Raw genomic sequence first — 27567 nt, forward strand, 5'->3', positions numbered from 1 at the left:
TTTTTTTAATTCTCTTACACTCCTTTCATCTAATTAATTTGAAGTTCATACTTAGTCTCAACCCCCCAATTATGTAGAAAAGCAGGAAATTTATTTAAAAAAAATTTTTTATAAAGAACTATTTTTATAGAAATTTTTCAAAGACTAATATATATATATATATATATATATATATATATTAGTCTTTGATCATATTTATATATATATATATGATCAAGAACTAATATTATATATATATATATATATATATATATATATATATATATATATATATATATATATATATACGCACCGATGCTCAAAATGTCGTCCGTGTAAATCCCAAAAATGAATGAGGCAAATGCCATAAAATTTAAACAAATAATAAAAGATCCACTGTTTAAAAAGTACTGTTGATATTTAAAAGATCAAAACTTCATTTTCCCCACTTTTCTAGCAACCACCATGCATAAAAAAAGCCATGCGCGCTTCTCTCTTACTACCACAAATTGGTTAAAAAATATAACTAAACATCAAAAAAGTTTAAGCGAAAATGTGATTGATATTGGTTAAAGCAAAGTTAAAAAGAAAATGAGAAAAGCAATCAAAGGAGAGGAAAGAGGGAATGAGGAGTAGGCTGAGGAAGAGAATACCTTAAGACTTTCTAATACTTTGTTGTCACAGCGATGAAGAATTGGTTTTAGAAGGTCGCTTATGATGTGAATAATTCCACCCACAGTAAGGATATCCGATTGAATGACGGTAATATTATTGACATAAACCTAAAAAAAGAACAAAAAAAAGAATCATACATATACATTTATTGGTTAACAAATAATGAATCTAAAAGTTAATTTTTTCTCACCGCTGAATCCGCCATTTTGGAAATTTCGTGCAAAAGATGTAATATTTCGCATTATGGCTGATAATGATAAAATATGGCGGTTATATGTGTATTTGCGACTGTGCACATGAAACCTGTCATTAAATTTTGGTAAACGAATCACATAAATTTATTGCATACAGAACCTGGTTGTAGAACATATTTAAACATGCACAGACCTGACTCGCCGAAATATAATGAATAGAATAAACATATGTCCTCAAATATCTTACGCACCTCGCATATATGACGTCTGTGCGATGTTAAGTTAGGATTACTTACATGATCATCACGGACGTTGAACATGAGTTGATAGAACTGACCAAGCATCGTCTGAATGGTCATTCCATCATCAATGTTTTCGGACATGAGTGTCATCGGCAGCGTATAATAAGAAAGGAAACGGAAACTCTATTAGGAAAAAGTAAAAAAAAAAACAAATATAAAATTAATATTTATTGGATTATTTCTTTTATAAAAGTTAGAAAGATTCAGACACAAATATGAAGGAAATAATAAGTTATTAATGTAAGTATTTACAAGGTGCCTTTAATAAGTTTCCAGACTTTTTTGTACAGACATTTACAATTGTCACAGTATGTTATCACTATACATGTTATCAGATGACTGACTAATTTTTATGATGTCACGTTCAAATGAACAGCTACAGCAAAAGTCGCAATACAGCTTACTAAAGCCTGATTGTCACAGCTGGTGAATTTCAAAATGCAATCTGGACGCGAGGATACTCTAGAGGAATGATAAGTAATAAAATTTTGCTTGAAATTGGAAAAAACGCCACGGGAATGTATGGAATTCTTCAGACTACTTTGGACCATCTTGCATGAATCAAGCATCAGTTTTTAAGTGGTAGATTCAAGGAAGGCGGGTAGTCTGTGAGGGATGATAAGAGGTGTGGGAGGAGTTAGGAAGTCAGAACATCAGAATTGATTGGCCAAATAAAGAATTTCATGGATAAGAACTGTCGTATGTTAATAGAGACAATAAGTGCACAGTTTGATGTCAGTGTGGGAACTGTACACACAATTATTTGCGAGGAACTGAAGATGTGGAAGATTTGTGCGAAGTTTGTCCCAAGAGTGCTCAGAGAAGATCAGGAAGAAAGACGTTTCCTGGCAGCAGGGAGATGGTCAGGCTGATCAATTCGAATTCCGCAATATCTTGCTCCCTGTGATTTTGTTCTTTTCCTAAGCTCAAGGAAAACCTTAAGAGCTGTCGTTATGAAACAATTGAAGAGGTGAAAGAGGTTATGACGAGGATCATTGACATGCTAACACAAGATGACTTCCATGGGGCGTTCCAGAAATTGTTGGAACGGTACAATAAGTGCATTGCAGCCGGAGGAGATTACTTGAAGGAGACTAGAGTTTCACCCAGCCTTAAAAAAGCCTGGAAACTTATTTAAGACATCTCGTATCTTTATGAAAGCGAGATTTGTATAAGTATTGTAATCTTGGATCGATAACAATTAAGGCAACCCAGTGATTTATTTGCAGAAGTTTGAGTCAGAAAATTCTGCTATAAAAAGTCTCGCTACGGATGCCACCAATGGACTACCATGGCACTTAGTCTAACTCTATTCATAGTACCTTGAAAAGCTAATCTATTCATGAAATATGGTTAATAAACATCACACCATAACAATAAGCTTTTTGCTTGGGAAAGAATTAGATCGAACCTGGTTGTCGCCTGGATATGGAAGTGGATGTTGAAAGTTCGAAAGTTAAAAGAGATCAAGAAAAAGTTCATCGTCCTATTAATCAAAAATGTGTACACACCCATCCAATTGTTAAATATCACAATCATTTCTGCAATCCAACGATATTTTGAAATTTATTTCTAGGTTTATTCCTGGCTCGTCCATCAAGTTTCAGTTATTAATATCCAACAATGACATACGGAACAATTTCATCTGTAGGAAGAGTCATCCGGAAAGGGCTTCATACTCACCGGACCTTATCTCCCTAGATTTTATCTGCGATGTTATCTCAAATAAAAAAAGTTTTATTGATGAATAATTTCTATATCATAGATAAATACATAACATTTTGTGTGAAAGGGATTCTATATTATAAATTATAGGCAGAATCTCCCGCACTTTAAGCAAAAAACACAGCACAGCTAACCAATGAAAATAAGTCAGCTCGAACTTCCAATAAATAACTTTGTAAATCTTATTAAAAATAAATTTATTACAAAATTAACTTGTCTTTAGTTCCGACCCTCTTCTGACTCTCGCCTCCGTTATTTTGTCCTTTAGTTCTCACATTCCATGAGCAATGTTTCTGCCAAAGGAGGAAGAATTACTACTTTGTTTGTTGGAATCTATCCATCTAGCAATATCCGTTAGCCAGTTTTTACCTTGAAGTAGTGTTGTGACGTTGATGTGCACACACACAGCCGGTGACAAACGCACCAAACGATAGGACCAAATTGTCAGTTCAGATAACAAGGGGAAAGGTCAACTACTAGCGCACGGTAACGACGACCAGAAATATAAAAAAAACTTATATTTTTATACAAACGAGTTAAGTTTTGCTTCCTTGCAGACGAAAGATCGATTACGCAATACGCTTCAGTGTTTCTTTTTAGACCCTTACATCATGTGACTTAATTCCGTAAAAAATCCATCCTAATGCATTTCAGTTTTCATTCGTAAACAAATCTGCCATCTCATTTATTTTGTTAAATTGTAAATTAAAGAAGACGTACCCCAGCACACATCGCAGCAAAACAAATAAGTATAAGTTCTTACAATTAATTTACATCTGGAGTACGATTCCTAGTTGCGTCCATTCACCCGGATAACGCAGGGACGCAAGTCTTGGTAATATTAAAAAGATAATAATAATAACATCGTATTCCCCTCACGACGACCGTTGTGCTGTGGATGCCTCAAAATAGTGTCTATTCATTTTCACTTTGACGCTGAACTCCTAATGTAACGTGGTCATTAATATTCTTTAACGGTGTCGTTATAGTTTAACACTCGGGCCCAACACGTTGTATCTGAGACAATCGCAAACGAACAAAAAAATAAGAGATTCAACTCAGCTTTTTCAGTTTTAACAAAAAGAATTTATTACCGTTACATTCCAAACAACAACTGCATTTTGTTTTTACAGTTCATCTCGTGTCGACATGTGTTCAACACAACTCTACTCTGTCAAACACATGTTTTTAAAAGTCTCCCACGCCGCCACTTGGCCACACGTCCATCTCATGCTGGACCGCCTTGCCGATTTTCCGCCGCCCACGTGGGTTGGCCGTCGCTTGCCGTCCATGTGTATCCTTTTTACTCTGGTCTTCTTTCTCTTTTTTTCCTCCAGCATGATGTCATTTGTGCAGTGGCTAAGTCATTTGCATGTATGCCATGCGGCTGCTGCTACAAGCGCTAGCGACTCTATTACACTTAAAAGCAGAAATGATTTCGCTCCTCTGGCTTAAACTTTAACTGGACCTCTAATTGAAAATTCAATTTTATTCTCATCTTGAGTAGAATTTTAGGTTTTTACATTAGTTTAAGACATCCGCCACTAATCCCGCCACATATAGATTAGTTCATCTTAACCCCATTGAAGAACAAAACATTTACAAAAGAAGGTAAAAAAAAATGAAACCTACCAAATTTTTGTTGGATATTTTCATTGCAGAATCAACGGGGACAAACAAAGTGTACTCGTCCATCATCATCAGCCGATCGACCATTCCACTTTCCTGGGAAAAGAAATATTCCATAAGGACTTTAGAAAGATGTTACGAATACGATGAAATGCACACATTCTTTACGTGAGATCAGATTACGCACTGACATGAGCATTTATTATATACTTATGTGAGGCAGGGGTATCTGCTTATTTTGCGACAAATGTTCATTTTTAGGGCACATCCGCATCTCTTGACTGTTTCGGCTCCCCTTTGACAAAAGTTCACAACAACAATGCAAGTCTCATTTCTCTGAATGGTCGAAGTCGCGTCCCTGTTCATTGCCTATCCTTAGAAGGATGGTGGGAATTTCTTAATCGATTCATCTGCTTTACATCGCTACTTCTCGCTGCCTCCATGAGAAGTCTTTCAGAATAACTGTTGGACTCGAACTTTCGACTCTAAATTTGAATTGAATTCTAACTGACTGGCTAAAAATATCCCATGAGCGTTTCTATATATTTTAGGAATAGAGGAGAGATATGAGTTTCTACGTCACTGACACGTCATTATGCACTCAATGCTCGTCCTTGTCAAGATTGTTCCAGTTTTAAGCTCAAATCAACTAGTTTGACTTGGTTTGACCCTTTGATCCTGTCTGCACTTGGACGCCTGCATAACTTCTGCCAGCTTGCTCTTCATTAAAAATTCTCGTAATAGTTTTCTGTGCAATTCTACTTCCGTTCTGGTTCATGATAAATTATAAGCGACTGTTTTTGCTTGTGACGCCATAACTAGAAGATTGTCATGCATGACCAACGAAATACCTATATCCGGTGTTGTTTTATCAACAGAGCTATCCTTTCCTAGATGGATGAGGAACTCTGTATGATAACCCTTCAGAATATCAGAGGGAGGTTAACAGGTATAACACCTTGCTCAATGGTGACCTAGAACTGTGCAAGGCAGGGGTGTTCATCTCTCTAAGGTATTGCGCATACTGTAAATATCATAATCATAAGTTGACACAACGGTTCTCGTCAGATCACCCAAGTTAAGCAATGTTGAGCTTGGTTAGTACCAGATTAGGAATGGCCATTTGGGAATTCTAGGCGCTGTATGTGCTCTCCGCTTATCTCAGCATTGTTTCTAGTTGTTGTTACCCTCAATTTGCCACTGGTATTTCATAACGCTGGCCCAAGAGAGGTGTGATTGAGATTGCGCAACTCTTGCCACAAAAATTCAACGTGCAGCCACCCCTAGAGTGGGTTTCCATAATCTTTCAAGACTGAAGGAATCTAACTCGGTAACCTGAATATATACAGTGTCTGTTATTCCTAAATGATTACTACGGCTATGACAACAGAATATCATTTTCATTGTTTTGACTCTCGAGTATATATCCGACACAGTTAGACACATGTATCAACTAAGAACCACACCACTCTGTATAAAAGCATATAAGATATCACCGGATATATCCTCGAGAGTAAAAACAATGAAAAGAATTGCTGTTGTCCTAGCATCTAAAATTAGCCAACTTTAACGATTATTATTATTATTATTATTATTATTATTATTATTATTATTATTATTATAAGGATTATTATTATTATTATTATTATTATTAGGATTATTATCATTAGGATTATTATTATTATTTTATATTTAATATGATTATTTTATTATTATTATTTTTATTATTATTATTATTATTATTATTATTATTAGTAGTAGTAGTAGTAGTAGTAGTAAAGTAGTAGTATTAATAGTGGTAGTAGTATTTATCTTGTTCTTATCATTATTATAATTTTTATCATTTTTATTATTATAATTATTATTTTATTATTAATAGCAGTAGTAGTATTTTTCTCTTTCTTTTTATTATAATTTTTATCATTTTTACTATCATTATAATTATTATTGTCATCCTTATTATAATTATTATGATTATTGTCATTATTATTATTATAATTATAATTATCATTATTAATGTTATTATTATTATCATTATTATTATTGTGATTTTAATTATTTTTATTTTTATTATTATTATTATTATTATTATTATTATTGTTATTATTATTATTTATTGTGTTATTATTATTATTGTCATTATTGTCGTTTTTATTATTAGTTTATTCTTATTATTATCATTTTATTATTATTTTTATTATTCTTTTCGTATGATTATAATTATTGTCATTATTATTATTATTTTGTGATTATTATTATTATTATTACTATTACTATTATTATCATTTTCGTTCTTTTCATTATAATTTTTTATTATAAATTTTATTATTATTTATATTGATTTTGTAATTATTGTCATTAATAAAATTATTATTTTGTATTTATTAATAAATGTATATTATCTTCATCTTCTTTTTCTTATTATTATGAATATTGTTGTTATTATTAATCATATATTTTAGTATATTTCTTTTAATTTCTATTAATATTATTATTTTTTATTATTATTTTAATTGTTATTGTTATTATTATAACTTTTATTTTTATTATTTTATTAATATATTTATTACTACTATTGCTATTATTATTTTATCATTATAATAGTTTTTATTATTTTATTACAGTTTTTATTATTTTATTATCATTCATTTATTATTATTATTTATTATTATTAATGTTATTATTAATATATTTTAATTATTATTATCATTTATATAATTATAATAATAATAATAATAATGATAATTATTATTGTTATTATTTCAATTACATTAACTATTAGTTTATTTTTCTTATTTATATTATTATTATTATTATTATTTGTTTAAAAATTATTATTTGTAGTAGTAATAGTAACAGTAGAATTTTTCCTTAACTGTCACTCCAAAAAAATAGTTTTATATATTTTGTAGACACTAAAAATAAAACCTTATTTTAAAATATCTGCTTTTGATAGAAAAGAAAAAACACTCTACAATAATATATATGCATAACTTTGTTAACAAAATAAAAATAAAGTCACCATTTTTAAACATATGCAAACTGTGAAAAGTATTTAAAAAAGACAATTTACCACCAATTGTTTTCCGAAAAGCGAAAATTCCTTATGGTTTTGAAAGAATTCAAGTAAATTTGGCCGATCCTTGGTTGCCGGAAAAGGTTCCAGGACCTGCAGAAAGATTTCAAAAAAGCTTTTTTACGATTATGAAACAGTCGGAATTATTTAAACCTTTAACCAATTTTTTATTATATAACACGCTTATCGCAGAGAAATGAAATCTATTTGATATGATTATTGATAACGAATTAATGGACGTTAAATATAAAAACAATTGAGAAAAATACATTTTTAATGTTTCGAAATTATTTAGATATTTGATTTTTTTTATTAGTTATATTATCCGGATTACGTTTCCCATCACGCATTTTTTTAATAATGTTTCAGCTGATGTAATCTTTGACATTCTTCAGTTGTGTGATTTGAAACTTGAAGGACAGCTTCTTTTTTATGGAAATCACTCCAGACAAGGCAAGAAGCAACTTTATGTAAACATAGCATACATAAATAATGCTGGAGTCCCTCACGGGTCAATCCTAGGCCCAACTCTCTTCCTGATCTACATCAATAACCTCCCTAAACACATACTTAAATCATTCATTGACATCTATGCTGATGACACAACCATCTACGGCAACACATGAAAGGCTGTAAATGACAAAGTTCTCTCTGATTCTCTCTCCTCTGATCTCGAGCGCGTGGTTCAGTGGGGGAAGACGTGGCTGGTTACCTTTAATGCATCTAAAACCAAGCTTCTATCTTTACCTCATCAACGCTCTGATCCCCATCTGGCATCAATTGAAATGGATGGCTCTCGTCTGGGAGAAGCCCCGTGTTTTGACAAGCTTCTGGGTTTGACCTTTACTCCTGATCTGAAATGGAACACGTACATCAAGTCTGTTGCCAAGGTCGCTGGAAAGATGGTGGGATCCTTCTACCGCACCAGAAGATATCTCACTACTGATGCAATTCTCTATCTATATAAAAGCCAAGTACGTCCAAGGATGGAATACTGCTGGCATATCTGGTCAGGAGATGCTAAAAACAGCCTATCCTGCCTTGACAGAGTACAAAATAGACTTCGTAGCTTAGTGGGAGATGCCCTTTTCTCTACCCTGCAACCTCTCTCCCACAGAAGAGACGTTGCGAGCCTATCCTTGTTTTATCGTTATTTCCATGGCAGGTGCTCGTCTGAATTCCAATCTCTGGTCCCCCCTTGCCAATCTTTCACGAAAAACACCCGTCTAGCCGAATCCACTGTGAAAAATTTCCCCACTATTTATCTGTGCCTAAATCAAAACGTGGATTCCATGAACAAAGCTTCTTTCTTAGAACTGCACGCCTGTGGAACTCTGTTCCGTCTGCCTGCTTCCCACCTGACTACAACTTGAATGTCTTCAAGTCCAACATTAACAAATTCCTAATGAACCGCCCCCTTAAGTAAACACTTCATCAAATCTCCACACTAACGTACTGTACTTGCAATAACCCTTATCCCTGAGTGGCTTCCGGGCCTTGATAAGTGGTGACCACCATGTAAAAAAAAAGTTAAAAATTTTATTTCAAGGTAAAAACAAGCAAACCTCTTAACAATAACTGTTATATGGATAGATTGTGACCCAGAAAACAGCAAATATTCCCCCTTTACCAGAAACATCGCTCATTAAATTTGAGAACAAAAGGACAAAATAAAAGAACCGAGAGCTTTATTCTAGGTTCAACACTGTTTCTTCTCTATATAAATAGCATTCCAGGGAATATTATTAAGAGAATTGCCATTTATGTTGTTACATTATGTATGCTATCCTAAAATATACGACGTTGACTTTTTCTTCAAGTTTTAGTCTTGAATATGCAACACTCCTTACTTTATCGACGTCCGATGTCAGTATTAATGTATATCGAACGGTACGTAATGGTTGGTAAGACTTTGTGTTTTTATGTACCATGTACTAACAAGTCACTACTTATCAAGGCCCACAGAGTATTCGAGGATAATAGTGAACTTCCCAGAAGGACAGTGGAATAACAACATAAGGATTAGAAACTGGTAAAAAAAAATGAGATTATTTAAGAAGACAACTCAACAAGGACTTTTTAACATTGCAATTGAAAACGTCCATGCTATATAAAAGCCGTCCAAGGATGGAATACTGCTGCCATATCTGGGCAGGAGCTGCTAAAAACAGCCTATCCAGCCTTGACAGAGTACAAAATAGACTTCGTGGCTTAGTGGGAGATGCCCTTTTCTCTACCCTGCAACCTCTCTCCCACAGAAGAGACGTTGCGAGCCTATCCTTGTTTTATCGTTATTTCCATGGCAGGTGCTCGTCTGAACTCCAATCTCTGGTCCCCCCTCGCCAATCTTTCACGAAAAACACCCGTTTAGCCGAATCCACTGTGAAAAATTCCCCCACTATTTATCTGTGCCTAAATCAAAACGTGGATTCCATGAACAAAGCTTCTTTCTTAGAACTGCACGCCTGTGGAACTCTGTTCCGTCTGCCTGCTTCCCACCTGACTACAACTTGAATGTCTTCAAGTCCAACATTAACAAATTCCTAATGAACCGCCCCCTTAAGTAAACACTTCATCAAATCTCCACACTAACGTACTGTACTTGCAATAACCCTTATCCCTGAGTGGCTTCCGGGCCTTGATAAGTGGTGACCACCATGTAAAAAAAAAAGTTAAAAATTTAATTTCAAGGTAAAAACAAGCAAACCTCTTAACAATAACTGTTATATGGATAGATTGTGACCCAGAAAACAGCAAATATTCCCCCTTTACCAGAAACATCGCTCATTAAATTTGAGAACAAAAGGACAAAATAAAAGAACCGAGAGCTTTATTCTAGGTTCAACACTGTTTCTTCTCTATATAAATAACATTCCAGGGAATATTATTAAGAGAATTGCCATTTATGCTGATTACACTACCCTCTATTCTAATATTGTATTTCGTCCATCATTCTCGGATCAGTTAAAATATGCAGTTGATCTTGAAGTTGATTTGAATTCTATTGTAGATTGGGGTAAAAGAAACGCTTGTTTCATTTAATCGTGTAAAAATTCAGCTATTGTCCTTCAATCGCAAGCGTTTTCCTTTTTCTTCTTGGGATTCTTATGCGTGGCATTTCTCTCTGTATAACTTCTTGGTCTTTCTTTCTTTTCTCTTTCTTTCTCAGCAAATCTTTCTTAGATTCCATATATTAAATCCATTCCTGTTTCTGCTTCTCGTAAAATAGGTTTTCTCCATCGCCCCAAAGACTTTCTCACAGCCGAGGATATTTTCAATCTCTACAAATTTATCTAAATATGCTACCATGTAAGGAATACTGTTATCATTTTTGGCTGATGAATCTGTGTCCCATTTGGAGGTTCTTAATAAACTGCAGACACTTATCTGTAATTTGATTTACACCACTCTTTCTTCTTTACTGCAATCTCTCTCTCACAGACGTGATGTTGCTAGTCTCAGTCTTTTCTACAAATACTATTACGGCATATGTTCCTCAGAATTGTTTGATCTATTTTCGGCTTCCTTCGTTCCAGCCGTTTGACTCGTTGGTCTAAAGTTTTTCATCAATTCGTTGTGTTAATATATCATTGTAATACAGTTTGTTATTCCAGTAACTTTTTTCAAAAACTGCAAATTTGTGGAACTCTCTTCCTGCTCACTGTTTTCTTTCTACCTACAGCGTTGGTCTTTTCAAGAATAAGGTAAATAAGCATCTTACGTCTTTACAGTAACCAGCTTTCTTTCTTGTTAGCTCCTTACATCAAATGGCTTCATACCTTGTCTCGAGCGATTCCCATAATAAATTCAAGCTCCACTTCTCATTGCTTGAAAATCTTACTGATTTGAATTTGAATTTGGCATAATTTTGAAAGTTTTCGTAGCAAGAACACATCCTGAAGCCAAACCATTACCATTAAAGAAGGAGACTGTAAATTACGTCTTCAATAGAATTGCAGACTGTGGGTCGCTTTTAAGTTCTTAAACAGAGCTTTCAGTTAGTGACTTCGTCATGTAACTTCGATGCCTAATGATGCCATATCAACACCATCTTCTTATCTGCTAGCTGAGGCGACATAATAAGCTATGGTGCTGGAGCACATGTGAGACATTTATGTGTTGGATTAGAAATAGAGCTATTTGACCACCTACGGATGGATGCAACTGTTGGCAACTAAATGTGCTACCTCTGCCCAGTGCTCCTATATTAGATTTTCAATTCCTGCTTTTTAATAATCCTGAAACGTATACGAAATTTTGAACTGATTTTCTTATTTATTCCACAAGGGTAGATTGTTCTTCTTTCATCAGCCCTCACCGGATAAAAGTGTTAGCTATCGCTTTATTCTTAGTTAAGGACTAGTGTATTAACGATTAAGGGCGATTAAAAGTAAGTTTAAAGAGATTTTTTTGTTTCAACTTGACTACGAACAATAATTAACTCTGCCTCTTAAAATGCAATCATAATTTTTTAATACAAAAAGGCCATACCTTGTCGATGATGTGAATGTACCCATTGTCGGCTGGGATGTCCGGGGTGACAATGTTCGCTTTCGTAACTCGGGTTTTCACTATTGTTGTCTAAAAAAAAATAAAGAAAAAGAAATTAAAGTGAAAAAGAAATACACAACATCTTTTAATCTAAGCTAAATGCTACGTCGTGTTCTTTTATGAATCCTGTATGAAATGTGAATATCGTCTTGGTTTTTGGTTTTCTCTTGATGTTTCTGGACAGGATTTCTGGACTCAAGCACACACACACACACACACACACACACACACACACACACACACACACACACATATATATATATATATATATATGGTACTCCTGCAGTATTTTACCCACCGATTTCACGATCTTAGCCGAGCGTTGACGAACGCTTTCGGCGTTAACGCCGACGAAAGCCGAGAATTCGGAGCTACGGTGCAAGAAGAACGCTAAAAGTATGTGAATAGCAACAACATTACAAGGAAAAGATATTACACACACACACAACAAAATGGATAAAATTAATACAAAAAATTTGGATAAAATAAATCACAAACACTTACCGTAAGTTTTTTTAAAGTAAAATAAATTTATTTTGTTGAATATTTTTTTTGTTTTTTTGGTTCATTTTGTTTTCCGATAGCTTTTTTTTGGGGGGGGGGGGGTAAGCAACAGTAATAAACACTTCAATGTTTTTTTTTTTTTTTTTTTTTTTTAACAAAACGTTATTAAACAGTAACAACAATGTTTTTTTTTGTTTTTTTTTCAGTAATGTTTGTAGGGGGGGACAACAATTACTGTTTATCTTTAGTTCCGACTGGAAGATTTTCTACTGACTGTAGAGAGGCAAAGTAGGGAGCAAAGGGTTTTCAGAGGATGTGGAAAGAAGCTCCTTCCCAAACCGGGTAGCCTTCCGCGATTTGATTTATTATGGAGACAAAAGGGTTGTGTCCAAATTTTTGTCTCCACATAAATTCGCATAAATATGTTTCCAACAGCTCCCGGTTTTTTTTTGGTTTTTTTTTATCGCTAAATTAAATAGCTGAAATGAAAGGCTGTGTATTTTTACTTTGAACAATAAAATAACTGAAATGAAACGCTATGTGTGTAATTTCAATGAAAATTATTCGTCTGCTGCGCGTTCGTTTGAAGCGCCCTGATTGGCTGATAGAGTATCGTACCGCTCGCCATGTTCCGGCGTTTTCCGACGGATGTCGATCAACGCTCGGCTAAGATCGTGAAATCGGTGGGTAAAATACTGCAGGAGTACCATATATATATATATATATATGATTAGTTTTTTTTGGAAAAAGAATTCCAGCAGAGTGCTCAATTAAAAGGAAAATCCAAATTGTAAGAGCGTATTTATATTTTGTGCACAGAAAGTTGTTAGTTGAGACAGATCATTGGTACCGTCGGTTTCAAGCCCGATAATAAGGCCCGTTTAAGGTATCCTTATCAAGCTCTCTTCAGCCAAGACGAATATTGGCTGAAGAGAGCTTGATAAGGATACCTTAAACGGACCTTATTATCTGTCTCAACTAACAACTTTCTGTACACAATATATATATATATATATATATATATATATATATATATATATATATATATATATATATATATATATCCCCGAAACAGTGTTTCATGGTAAACTACTGATAATCCCTGAAAACTTAGGACTATTGTAAGCTCAAGAAAGCAGGTTTGGTCAGCGATTACAGGAGATTAAATGACTTACTGAGAAAATAATCTTACAACGTTGGAACAAAAATAAAATTTTAAGAAAAATTTTATTTTTGTATAGTTTTAAAGGTTAAAAAAGCTTCTAAGATATATATATATAAGGAAAATCCGAAAATAAGTATTATTATATTTTGTTTACAGAAAGTTTTAGATTAGATAAGTCATTAGCACCGTCGGTTTCAAATGCGATAATTAGGGACTATTTTAGATACACATACAACGCTCTCTTCAGCCAATACTCATCTCTTTGTACAAATTTGTTTTTGCAACTCTTGTAGGAAAGTGTCGACGTCCTCCAACATACAGTGCCGGCAATTCGCAAATTGGTCACCCATTTTAGTAATGACCAGGCTGAACGTGGCTTAACTTTCGTGATTTAATGGGAACCGGTGTGTCAACGTGATTATGCCAAAGCTTTACAAAAACACTCGTTTAGCTACAATCACTATCAACAATTTCCCCTATGCTCTATCTGTGCATAAATGTAAACGCAAATTCATTCTTTGCCAGAACTGCCTGCTGTGGAATCCTGTTCCTCTGGTCTGCTTTCCAGCGGAATATATTGTGGACATCTTCAAATCTAATGTAAACAAGTTCTTGTTGAGCCATCCCTTTAAATAATCAAATTTATAACCAACTTCTACCACAAACCATTATTATGCTGTTGTCCCGATGACCACTGTACACTCATAAACCCTTATCCTCAAGTGTCCCTCGGGCCTTGATAAGTGATGACTTGTAAAAAGCAATAGTGGTGTCGACGTCCCTCTATATACAGCGCCTGGAATTCCCAAATTGGTCAGCCATTTTAGTAACGACCAGGCTCAACGTTGCTTAACTTCGGTGATCTGACAGGAACCGGAGTGTCAACGTGATTAAGCCATATATATATATATATATATATATATATATATATATATATATATATATATATATATATATATATATATACTACTAGCAAATGTACACGTCGTTGACTGGGTTCAAAAACAGTCTACAGAAAATGGACTCTGATTTATGAAAGTATGATAGGTTATGAAAAGGAAGGGTTGTAAATTTGGGTTGAATTTGGGGGTATCAAAACCAAAGATTAACACCATAATTTATTATACCATACCTGTTTACATTGAAACACTTATCACAATATTCTGTGGATCTATATTAAAAAACTTTGTTAAACTTTGTGACATATTTCCATTCTATGGATGTAAGGTGCGAACGAACACCCCATAATTTTATTATACCATATTTCTTCAAACTGAAACATAATTATCAAAATGTACTTACGTAGATAGATATGAAAAGTCTTTATTAAAGTTTGTGCCTATTTCCATTCTATGGAGGCCAGGCGCGAACGGGGACCCCACAATTTGATTACACCATCCCTATTTAAGTTAAAACATACTTATCAAAGTATTCCTATGTACATCTATATCAAAAACACTTGTAAACGTTTTTTTATTTAAATTTTTTAATTTTTTATTTCCATACTTTGTGGACCATGCGCGAACGCAGACCCCACAATTTTAATGAACCACCGTTCTGCCAGATCAAACATACCCATTCCTGTGTCTCGATACATTTTCTATCATTATATGTAATCAGTTTTTTAAAATAGTCAACCATATAGGAGCCTATTCGTGACCACACACACACACACACACACACACACACACACACACACACACACACACACACAGCTTTATATTATAAATATCTTTGTTCAAACCAGTCACTTAAGTATTATGAACTTTTTTTCTTTGTCAACTGATCGTTTAACATAACTGGAATATTAATATTTCTGAAACGATAGTTACCAACATTAGTGAACAAATAAGATAGTACGTTTTGGGAATAACCAAAAGACTATTCACAATAATAAACAAAAAGACACGCACGCAAATAATATATATTAAGATATTAAATAGTTTATCGTTACTTACTGATTTGTTAACGAAGATATTGACCGTGAATCCTTCCATGATTGTGTGGAATTTTTCACCGTGCAGCTGATGAAGACTGTCGATAGTGTAACTCTCGTTTAGAGTGTGGAAGCTGAAAGAGAACACTTCAAAATCTAATGGATGCAATATTGGAATATTGCTGAATACTGTCTTATTGCTTCTAGTTTTATTAAACATTACCTATATATATCTATATATATATATATACATACACACACACATATATATATATATATATATATATATATATATATACATATATTTAGTAATGTGATTGATAATTTAAAATTCAAATTAGAATTAAAAATCTGTTTCATAAGAAGGAACAACAACAAAGTCAATAATTTGTACGATCGTTTCGGAAACGATGTTTTTATTGTGATAGACATTAAGCCATAATTTTGAAATATATTTTTTTAAACAAAGTCTCCTCATCAGCAAAAGTATTGGGTGTTTTTTTTATATGTGAAAGACACCATAAATAAACCTATCAATTTTTAAGTAAGGCAGATGTATCTTTTAATTGTTCGCCTTTTAAAAACCGTAATTATCGTCAAAGCATTCATTTGGATGTTGATTTTAGATTATAAATGTACGAAAACGAAAAAATACAATATTTATATATATATATATATATATATATATATATGTGTGTGTGTGTGTGTGTGTGTGTCTGTCTGTCTGTCTGTCTGTCTTTCCGTTTCTTTGTGTGTGGTTATGGGTGCATGTGTATATATTTATTATTAATAATCGGAATCTCAGAATTAAAGCTCAATAGATGTTAATTCCTTAAGTCCAGAGCATGTATAAATAAATAATATTATGTTTAATTCCAGTAACCATGTATTTCTTTCTTTCTGGTACGTATATTATAAAGATTTTTCTGTATTTTTTTGTATTTTATTTTGGTTCATTGAAATAAAAATTAAATAGAGAAAATTTAAAACAAGTTAAAAATTCTTATAAAAAATTAAACGTAATAATATTTTGATACATTTTTGTCTAAGCTCTCCAGTAAAATCTTCCCCTAACAACACCGATTAAATAAATCTATTAAACAATTGACAATCAAATACTTAAAAAAGTCTAAAAACAAACGAAATAAAAGTTTTACATACGCAATGAGATTAATGATTCTTGTAGGATCTTGCCAATACATAAACGAAGCCATTTTCTTGAAATTCAAGATGGCGTCGTTATTGGGAGCAAACAGCGTATATTTTTCATCGAGCGGCCAGAAATCAGGGACGTCCTTAAAGAAAGACAAGAGAAAATGAACTTTATTAACTTGTTTTTAGATTACATCAACTATGAAATATGATGCAGCGAAAAGTAATAAAATAAATTAATAATTTAAAACATTATTTTATAAGGGTACCCACTAATATTTACATCTGACTCGCGTTTAATTTAAAACATTATTTTATAAGAGTACTCACTAATATTTACATCTGACTCGCGTTTAATTTAAAACATTATTTTATAAGGGTACCCACTAATATTTACATCTGACTCGCGTTTAATTTAAAACATTATTTTATAAGGGTACCCACTAATATTTACATCTGACTCGCGTTTAATTTAAAACATTATTTTATAAGGATACCCACTAATATTTACATCTGACTCGCGTTTAATTTAAAACATTATTTTATAAGGGTACCCACTAATATTTACATCTGACTCGCGTTTTATTTAAAACATTATTTTATAAGGATACCCACTAATATTTACATCTGACTCGCGTTTAATTTAAAACATTATTTTATAAGGATACCCACTAATATTTACATCTGACTCGCGTTTAATTTAAAACATTATTTTATAAGGATACCCACTAATATTTACATCTGACTCGCGTTTAATTTAAAACATTATTTTATAAGGATACCCACTAATATTTACATCTGACTCGCGTTTAATTTAAAACATTATTTTATAAGGATACCCACTAATATTTACATCTGACTCGCGTTTAATTTAAAACATTATTTTATAAGGATACCCACTAATATTTACATCTTACTCGCGTTTAATTTAAAACATTATTTTATAAGGGTACCCACTAATATTTACATCTGACTCGCGTTTTATTTAAAACATTATTTTATAAGGGTACCCACTAATATTTACATCTGACTCGCGTTTAATTTAAAACATTATTTTATAAGGGTACCCACTAATATTTACATCTGACTCGCGTTTAATTTAAAACATTATTTTATAAGGATACCCCTAATATTTACATCTGACTCGCGTTTAATTTAAAACATTATTTTATAAGGATACCCAATTGTAAACATAAACACGACAGAAAAACAAGCATTCTATCTGCGGTATGGACTGTTTCAATGCACAGCAAAGCTAAGCATGGGTTCAGCGATTGAAATGGTGTTTCAAATTAAAGCGTTACAGACTAACAAAGCGAGCGACAGCGAACAGAGTTTCTTATAAAGATATGTGGTCGCATCTAAAAACATAAAAGTTCAAAATGATGTCGTCCAACTGACCTTGATGAGAGTGTAGAATTCCGAAAGTTCGGGTCGATCGTGAACTTCTACACTAATCGTGGACAGACAGGACATTCCCTGTCCGGCGTAACCAACTGGACAAACACAGGATCGTTTCCCAATACCAACCATTGTGCATTTAGCCTGAAAAAAATGTAAAAAAAACACAAACAAAAAAACATATAGACTTGTGCAGAATGAGGTAAGTAAGGAACAGACTTTGACAAATCTCTTTAAGTTCTCTGAATAGTTCAATTATAAATATCAGCTCAATAGTTGAATATACAGATCAAACAGAACTTGTAAAGTTAACTGAGATGGGCACACACACACACACACACACACACACACACACACACACACACACACACACATATATATATATATATATATATATATATATACTAGCATGGGTGCCCGGCGTTGCCAGGGTTTTTGGAGGTGTGTGTTGAGCAAAAAAAAAAAAAAAAGTGGTAGTAGGAAGGCAGGCTCGAACCCGTACTGCGAAGGAGGAAAAGAACATGAAAAAAACGTGATGTCTTTACTGTTACGACCACCGACAAACCGGAAGTGACGTAGGCTTAAATTAAGGCTAGACAATCGAAAAGAGGGGATGACTTTCGAAAATATCGGCGAAAAAATCGACCCCTACCTTCAGAAAACTTCCCAGTTGAGGGTGAAGAAATTAATGTTTTTAGCCAATTTTTCGGTATTTGCTGTCTGAAGGGTCAAGCTCCAAAACGATACCGATTTCGTGAAAATCCCTCGCTTCTGTCGAAAGTTTTAGGCAGACATGCTAACATACATACATTTATATATTGGTAGCTCAAATTTTCGACCCAAACCGATTAAAAAGCTTGCCCTATCTCTGAATACCCTTTATGTCAAATTCCAAATGTTTAGACCAGAAATTGTCTGAGTAATTTGGTAGAGACCGCACAGGCCAAATTATTTTAAACTTTGACCCCTATTATGATCCCTCAGCATTTATTGTTTTGGGCTCAAATCAAGTTATTAAGTTCGATCCATGTCCAAGGAAACCATATCTAAAATTTCAAGTGTTTAGACTCAAAATTGTCGGAGAGGTCTGGTAGAGTTCTCAAAGGTCAAATCGTTGAACTTTTACCCCTTAACAGGCAAATTTCTGGCCGAAAACTGATTACAAAGATTTTCCCAAATCTCAGTACCCTGTATATCAAATTTCGAGTCTGTAGACTGAAAATTGACAGAGTTATTGCATAGGGAAATGTACACAGGCAGATAGACAGACAGACAGACAGACGGACAGAAAGACAGACACTTTCACTTTTAAAGATATATATAGATAAGAACAAATGAGAATAACACCATCAAAATGTAGTTATAACGTGGAGAACTACTTTTCTGCCCAAAGAAAAAACATTAGATGTAATGTTATGACCCTTTTAGGCTATAATCATAGCGTAGTATCGTTGTTAACTGTGGCAAGCAGGGCCAAGGGTCAAAATATTATTATTATTATTATTATTATTATTATTATTATTATTATTATTATTAATTGATTTGAGCGACGGATTGTAGCTGGATCAGTTATTATGATTAGAAGAATAAACAATTAAATTGGGAAAGAGATGATTGACGTGGAATCGCAAAAGGTATGCGAAACTAGCTAATAGATGTAAACTTTATTTTTAGGTTTGGATAAACAAATAACTAGATGGGGATATTAGATTGGTCTGAGACAGGTACTTAAGTGACGTATGAGAACACGTGATATAGTTAGTTTTGGAGAGATTCAGGATGTGAGGTTTGACCACCAAATCGGACAGACATCCTAGACAAGGGTGAACAGACAGCTAGGGAGCGGGCTGTAAGAATAGAAAATGTAGACGAACTGCAGATCCTGTGAAAACTATTTGAGACAACTGTAATGAATTTATATTATAAAAATATAAAGAGTTGTTTTATGATTTCACAAATAAGAACAGATGTCTCAATTGGATGGTGCTGATCGTTTAATGGTCCGTTACGGAGCAGCAGGAAGATAGAAGAACTCTTCAAGAAAAAAGGTATGAAACATATATTATTCTTCTTACATATGAACTGTAAAATATTCCCGTGTGATAAGTCTGATACAACATGACTCAGTTTACACGTTAATATCATGTCCTCCTGACTAAACAACATACATACGATTTATACATTTATTATCTGTCTGTTAAAAGAACAATATCTCACATCCACTAGATAACACATGACACGTTTTAATATATCATCCCTGTAAATATAAACTTCTACAACATACAACAAAGAGTCTATGTCGGAGAGAGAAGAAAAGCGAATGCTATTATAGGACACGAAATATGCAAAAACTAAATGTAAGAAACAGAAAGTAAAGACATAGAAATAAATATCTTTGTGCTTTTTTCATGCAAGAGAAATATTCCACAATATCAATAAGTTGCCAAAGACATGAGAGCATGAAGCATGAAGCTGAGCTGGACTACATAATAGTAGGCAGGCAGACTCGAACCCGTACTGCGAAGGAGGAAAAGAACGTGGAAAAAATAAATGTGACGTCTTTGCAGTTGCGTCCATCGCCAAACCGGTTCAAATTAAGGCTAGTCAATCGAAAAGAGGAGATGGCATTTTAAAATATCGGCGAAAAAAAAAGACCCCTCCTTCTAGAAAAATGCCCAAATTCGGTATTTGTTGTCCAAAGGCTCGAGCTTCAAAACGATACCGATCTCGTGAAAATCCGTCGCCTCTGTCGAAAGTTTTAGGTATACATTCAGACATACATACACACATACATACATGCATACATACATACATACATACATACATACATACATACATACGTACATACGTACATATATACAGACATATATCCATACAAGCATACATACGTACATACATACATATGTATATATATACATACATACATACAAACTAACATACATACATACATACATACATACATACATACATACATACATTTAAACAGACAGACGAGATTTATATTATAGGTGTTCACAAGTCGAAGATTTTTTTCTCACCATGTTTCACTAATTTTATGGAGTTAAAAACAAAGTCAAATACATTGATGCAGATAATTTATGAAGATGTTTCATAAAAAACACAAAACTCCAAAGTGTTTTCACTTTGTTTTTCTCGGGAAAAATCTGGGTTCATAATTCAACTATGTGTATGTGTTTAATATACAGTCTATTTCGAAGATCGATGGCTTGACTCATAGGTTATGTTTTGTATGTGTAAAGGATCTCTTTGTGTGGGTATTGCTTTTGTTATAGCACTTCATTAATAATCTATAGTAGTTTTGTTATAGCACTTCATTAATAATGTATAGTAGTTTTTTTATAGAACTTCATTAATAATCTATAGTAGTTTTGTTATAGAACTTCATTAATAATCTATAGTAGTTTATTTATAGCACTTCATTAATAATCTATAGTAGTTTTGTTATAGAACTTCATTAATAATCTATAGTAGTTTTGTTATAGAAATTCATTAATAATCTATAGTAGTTTTGTTATAGAACTTCATTAATAATCTATACTAGTTTTGTTATAGAACTTCATTAATAATCTATAGTAGTTTTGTTATAGCACTTCATTAATAATCTATAGTAGTTTTGTCATAGCACTTCATTAATAATCTATAGTAGTTTTGTTATAGCACTTCATTAATAATCTATAGTAGTTTTGTTATAGCACTTCATTAATAATCTATAGTAGTTTTGTTATAGAACTTCATTAATAATCTATAGTAGTTTTGTTATAGCACTTCATTAATAATCTATAGTAGTTTTGTTATAGCACTTCATTAATAATCTATAGTAGTTTTGTTATAGCACTTCATTAATAATCTATAGTAGTTTTGTTATAGCACTTCATTAATAATCTATAGAAGTTTTGTTATAGTACTTCATTAATAATCTATAGTAGTTTTGTTATAGCACTTCATTAATAATCTATAGTAGTTTTGTTATAGAAATTCATTAATAATCTATAGTAGTTTTGTTATAGCACTTCATTAATAATCTATAGTAGTTTTGTTATAGCACTTCATTAATAATCTATAGTAGTTTTCTTATATCACTTCATTAATAATCTATAGTAGTTTTGTTATAGCACTTCATTAATAATCTATAGTAGTTTTGTTATAGAACTTCATTAATAATCTATAGTAGTTTTGTTATAGAACTTCATTAATAATCTATAGTAGTTTATTTATAGCACTTCATTAATAATCTATAGTAGTTTTGTTATAGAACTTCATTAATAATCTATAGTAGTTTTGTTATAGAAATTCATTAATAATCTATAGTAGTTTTGTTATAGAACTTCATTAATAATCTATACTAGTTTTGTTATAGAACTTCATTAATAATCTATAGTAGTTTTGTTATAGCACTTCATTAATAATCTATAGTAGTTTTGTCATAGCACTTCATTAATAATCTATAGTAGTTTTGTTATAGCACTTCATTAATAATCTATAGTAGTTTTGTTATAGCACTTCATTAATAATCTATAGTAGTTTTGTTATAGAACTTCATTAATAATCTATAGTAGTTTTGTTATAGCACTTCATTAATAATCTATAGTAGTTTTGTTATAGCACTTCATTAATAATCTATAGTAGTTTTGTTATAGCACTTCATTAATAATCTATAGTAGTTTTGTTATAGCACTTCATTAATAATCTATAGAAGTTTTGTTATAGTACTTCATTAATAATCTATAGTAGTTTTGTTATAGCACTTCATTAATAATCTATAGTAGTTTTGTTATAGAAATTCATTAATAATCTATAGTAGTTTTGTTATAGCACTTCATTAATAATCTATAGTAGTTTTGTTATAGCACTTCATTAATAATCTATAGTAGTTTTGTTATATCACTTCATTAATAATCTATAGTAGTTTTGTTATAGCACTTCATTAATAATCTATAGTAGTTTTGTTATAGAACTTCATTAATAATCTATAGTAGTTTTGTTATAGCACTTCATTAATAATCTATAGTAGTTTTGTTATAGCACTTCATTAATAATCTATAGTAGTTTTGTTATAGCACTTCATTAATAATCTATAGTAGTTTTGTTATAGCACTTCATTAATAATCTATAGAAGTTTTGTTATAGTACTTCATTAATAATCTATAGTAGTTTTGTTATAGCACTTCATTAATAATCTATAGTAGTTTTGTTATAGAAATTCATTAATAATCTATAGTAGTTTTGTTATAGAACTTCATTAATAATCTATACTAGTTTTGTTATAGAACTTCATTAATAATCTATAGTAGTTTTGTTATAGCACTTCATTAATAATCTATAGTAGTTTTGTCATAGCACTTCATTAATAATCTATAGTAGTTTTGTTATAGCACTTCATTAATAATCTATAGTAGTTTTGTTATAGCACTTCATTAATAATCTATAGTAGTTTTGTTATAGAACTTCATTAATAATCTATAGTAGTTTTGTTATAGCACTTCATTAATAATCTATAGTAGTTTTGTTATAGCACTTCATTAATAATCTATAGTAGTTTTGTTATAGCACTTCATTAATAATCTATAGTAGTTTTGTTATAGCACTTCATTAATAATCTATAGAAGTTTTGTTATAGTACTTCATTAATAATCTATAGTAGTTTTGTTATAGCACTTCATTAATAATCTATAGTAGTTTTGTTATAGAAATTCATTAATAATCTATAGTAGTTTTGTTATAGCACTTCATTAATAATCTATAGTAGTTTTGTTATAGCACTTCATTAATAATCTATAGTAGTTTTGTTATATCACTTCATTAATAATCTATAGTAGTTTTGTTATAGCACTTCATTAATAATCTATAGTAGTTTTGTTATATCACTTCATTAATAATCTATAGTAGTTTTGTTATAGCACTTCATTAATAATCTATAGTAGTTTTGTTATAGCACTTCATTAATAATCTATAGTAGTTTTGTTATAGCACTTCATTAATAATCTATAGTAGTTTTGTCATAGCACTTCATTAATAATCTATAGTAGTTTTGTTATAGCACTTCATTAATAATCTATAGTAGTTTTGTCATATCACTTCGTTAATAATCTATAGTAGTTTTGTCATAGCACTTCATTAATAATCTATAGTAGTTTTGTCATAGCACTTCATTAATAATCTATAGTAGTTTTGTTATAGCACTTCATTAATAATCTATAGTAGTTTTGTTATAGCACTTCGTTAATAATCTATAGTAGTTTTGTTATAGCACTTCATTAATAATCTATAGTAGTTTTGTCATAGCACTTCGTTAATAATCTATAGTAGTTTTGTTATAGCACTTCATTAATAATCTATAGTAGTTTTGTCATAGCACTTCATTAATAATCTATAGTAGTTTTGTCATATCACTTCGTTAATAATCTATAGTAGTTTTGTCATAGCACTTCATTAATAATCTATAGTAGTTTTGTTATAGCACTTCATTAATAATCTATAGTAGTTTTGTTATAGCACTTCATTAATAATCTATAGTAGTTTTGTTATAGCACTTCATTAATAATCTATAGTAGTTTTGTCATAGCACTTCATTAATAATCTATAGTAGCTTTGTTATATCACTTCATTAATAATCTATAGTAGTTTTGTTATAGCACTTCATTAATAATCTATAGTAGTTTTGTTATAGCACTTCATTAATAATCTTTAGTAGTTTTGTCATAGCACTTCATTAATAATCTATAGTAGTTTTGTTATATCACTTCATTAATAATCTATAGTAGTTTTGTTATAGCACTTCATTAATAATCTATAGTAGTTTTGTTATAGAAATTCATTAATAATCTATAGTAGTTTTGTTATAGCACTTCATTAATAATCTATAGTAGTTTTGTTATAGAAATTCATTAATAATCTATAGTAGTTTTCTTCTCTAAACGGACTTTGCTTTATGATTATATTGATTTATCTATAATTTCGATTCTGTTGTATTCTATTTCTTCTGCTTTTATATTTAGTTTCATATTTACATGGTTTTGTTAGTGCATGATGTAACACCAAACCTAAGCTTATTTTACCTGTGATCTTGAATAGTGTTTATTTCATTTGTGACATAACACACATAATTCACCTTTTAAATGATCAAAAGAGGAATCTTGATTAGTATTTGCTTCAATAGCATTTGAATAATTATATTATTCATAACAGTTGCAAGAATTTTGAAATAAAAAATGTTCGGCGCATAATTGTTTCTAATAAACGATTCTAATATTTTAAAAACGATCGTACGCCAAATGATTTTTGTGTTGGAATTCTTGGGATTGATATAAATAATGAATCAATTTTATCTCAGCCTACTTTATATATATATATATATATATATATATATATATATATATATATATATATACTCGTCTAGCTGAATCCACTGTGAAAAATTTCCCCCACTCTATATCTGTGCCTAAATCAAAACGCGGATTCCATGAACAAAGCTTCTTTCTTAGAACTGCACGCCTGTGGAACTCTGTTCCGTCTGCCTGCTTCCCTCCGGACTACAACTTGGATGTCTTCAAGTCCAATGTTAACAAATTCCTAATGAACCGCCCCCTTAATTAAACACTTCATCAAATCTCCACACTAACGTAATGTACTTCCAATAACCCTTATCCCTGAGTGGCTTCCGAGCCTTGATAAGTGGTGATCACTGTGTAATATATATATATATATATATATATAAAATGGGTTAAGAAATTCCAACGAAAGAAAGATGTATATTTAAATAAGGGAGTAGTCACCAACAATATGTATTTTTTAATATTATTTTATTATTCCGTGTCTTGGTTTTTCATTGAGAATTATGTTTGGATCGTTGTAATAATGTTTTTAAGTCATTGAAATCGTTTTTACGCGCGTTTCAGACGTTCTGTGATGCGTCCTCGTCAGAAATTATTTTCAAATGTGTTGGAGATGTAAAAATGGCGATATATATATAATTATTAGGGGCGTTCCAAAAGTAATGCCTCCTATTTTATTCCACCCGAATGGATCAGAGTTGATTGCATTGTTATAATGACTGAACTCATGCATTCATGATTTAAAACTTAATCTCTCTACTGCAGATATTAACGGTGTAAGGCTCTAAGAAAGTAACCCCTCAACCCCTGTCATAGACGTGAGTCAGATGCAGAGATGTGTGATTGAATTTATGAAAAAAGTACATTGAGAATAGTGGTGACTATGTAGAAAAATATATTCTAGAACACAAACGGTCGTTCGGTTTAAAGGCACAACTCCCGTCTTTGTAGCTTTTCAACGATATAATTTCTATTTCATGTATATATCTATACACGTATATGATACGGTAATATAAAATACTGTGTATATATTTTCAGTATTCACTTTAACAATGCTCAATACGCGAGTAGGGATAAGTAGCAACTGTAAAAAATATATTACGGGCTATCTATGCATTATGTTACGTAAACTAGACTGTCCTTAGATATTATTTTACATTTGTTTCAGCATTTCATATTAAACAATTTCATATTAAACAATTTCATATTAAACAATTTCATATTAAACAATTTCACATTAAACAATTTCATATTAAACAATTTCATATTAAACAATTTCATATTAAACAATTTCATATTAAATAATTTCATATTAAACAATTTCATATTAAACAATTTCACATTAAACAATTTCATATTAAACAATTTCATATTAAACAATTTCATATTAAACAATTTCATATTAAACAATTTCATATTAAACAATTTCATATTAAACAATTTCATATTAAATAATTTCATATTAAACAATTTCATATTAAATAATTTCATATTAAACAATTTCATATTAAACAATTTCATATTAAACAATTTCACATTAAACAATTTCATATTAAACAATCTCATATTAAACAATTTCATATTAAACAATTTCATATTAAATAATTTCACATTAAACAATTTCATATTAAACAATTTCATATTAAACAATTTCATATTAAATAATTTCACATTAAACAATTTCATATTAAACAATTTCATATTAAACAATTTCATATTAAACAATTTCATATTAAATAATTTCACATTAAACAATTTCATATTAAACAATTTCACATTAAATAATTTCACATTAAACAATTTCATATTAAACAATTTCATATTAAACAATTTCATATTAAACAATTTCACATTAAACAATTTCATATTAAACAATTTCATATTAAACAATTTCATATTAAACAATTTCATATTAAATAATTTCAT

At 31.2% G+C, this 27567-nt stretch overlaps 1 protein-coding gene across 1 annotated transcript in view; it reads right to left on the reverse strand.

The window, feature by feature from the left end:
* LOC145288258 (stabilin-2-like) overlaps positions 1–27567 on the reverse strand; it is a 223917-nt gene that overhangs the window by 54180 nt on the left and 142170 nt on the right. The window contains exons 26-33 of the mRNA XM_080136297.1: positions 18290–18433; positions 16898–17031; positions 15759–15870; positions 12072–12161; positions 7578–7673; positions 4508–4600; positions 1145–1273; positions 633–761 (exon numbers count right to left, since the gene is read on the reverse strand). Coding sequence (XP_079992423.1) covers positions 633–761; positions 1145–1273; positions 4508–4600; positions 7578–7673; positions 12072–12161; positions 15759–15870; positions 16898–17031; positions 18290–18433 — 927 coding nt within the window. The remainder of the gene's footprint in view (positions 1–632; positions 762–1144; positions 1274–4507; positions 4601–7577; positions 7674–12071; positions 12162–15758; positions 15871–16897; positions 17032–18289; positions 18434–27567) is intronic.

Source organism: Euprymna scolopes, chromosome 2, assembly GCF_053919585.1.
Source record: "Euprymna scolopes isolate OS-2025 chromosome 2, ASM5391958v1, whole genome shotgun sequence".
NCBI classification, from domain to species: domain Eukaryota; kingdom Metazoa; phylum Mollusca; class Cephalopoda; order Sepiida; family Sepiolidae; genus Euprymna; species Euprymna scolopes.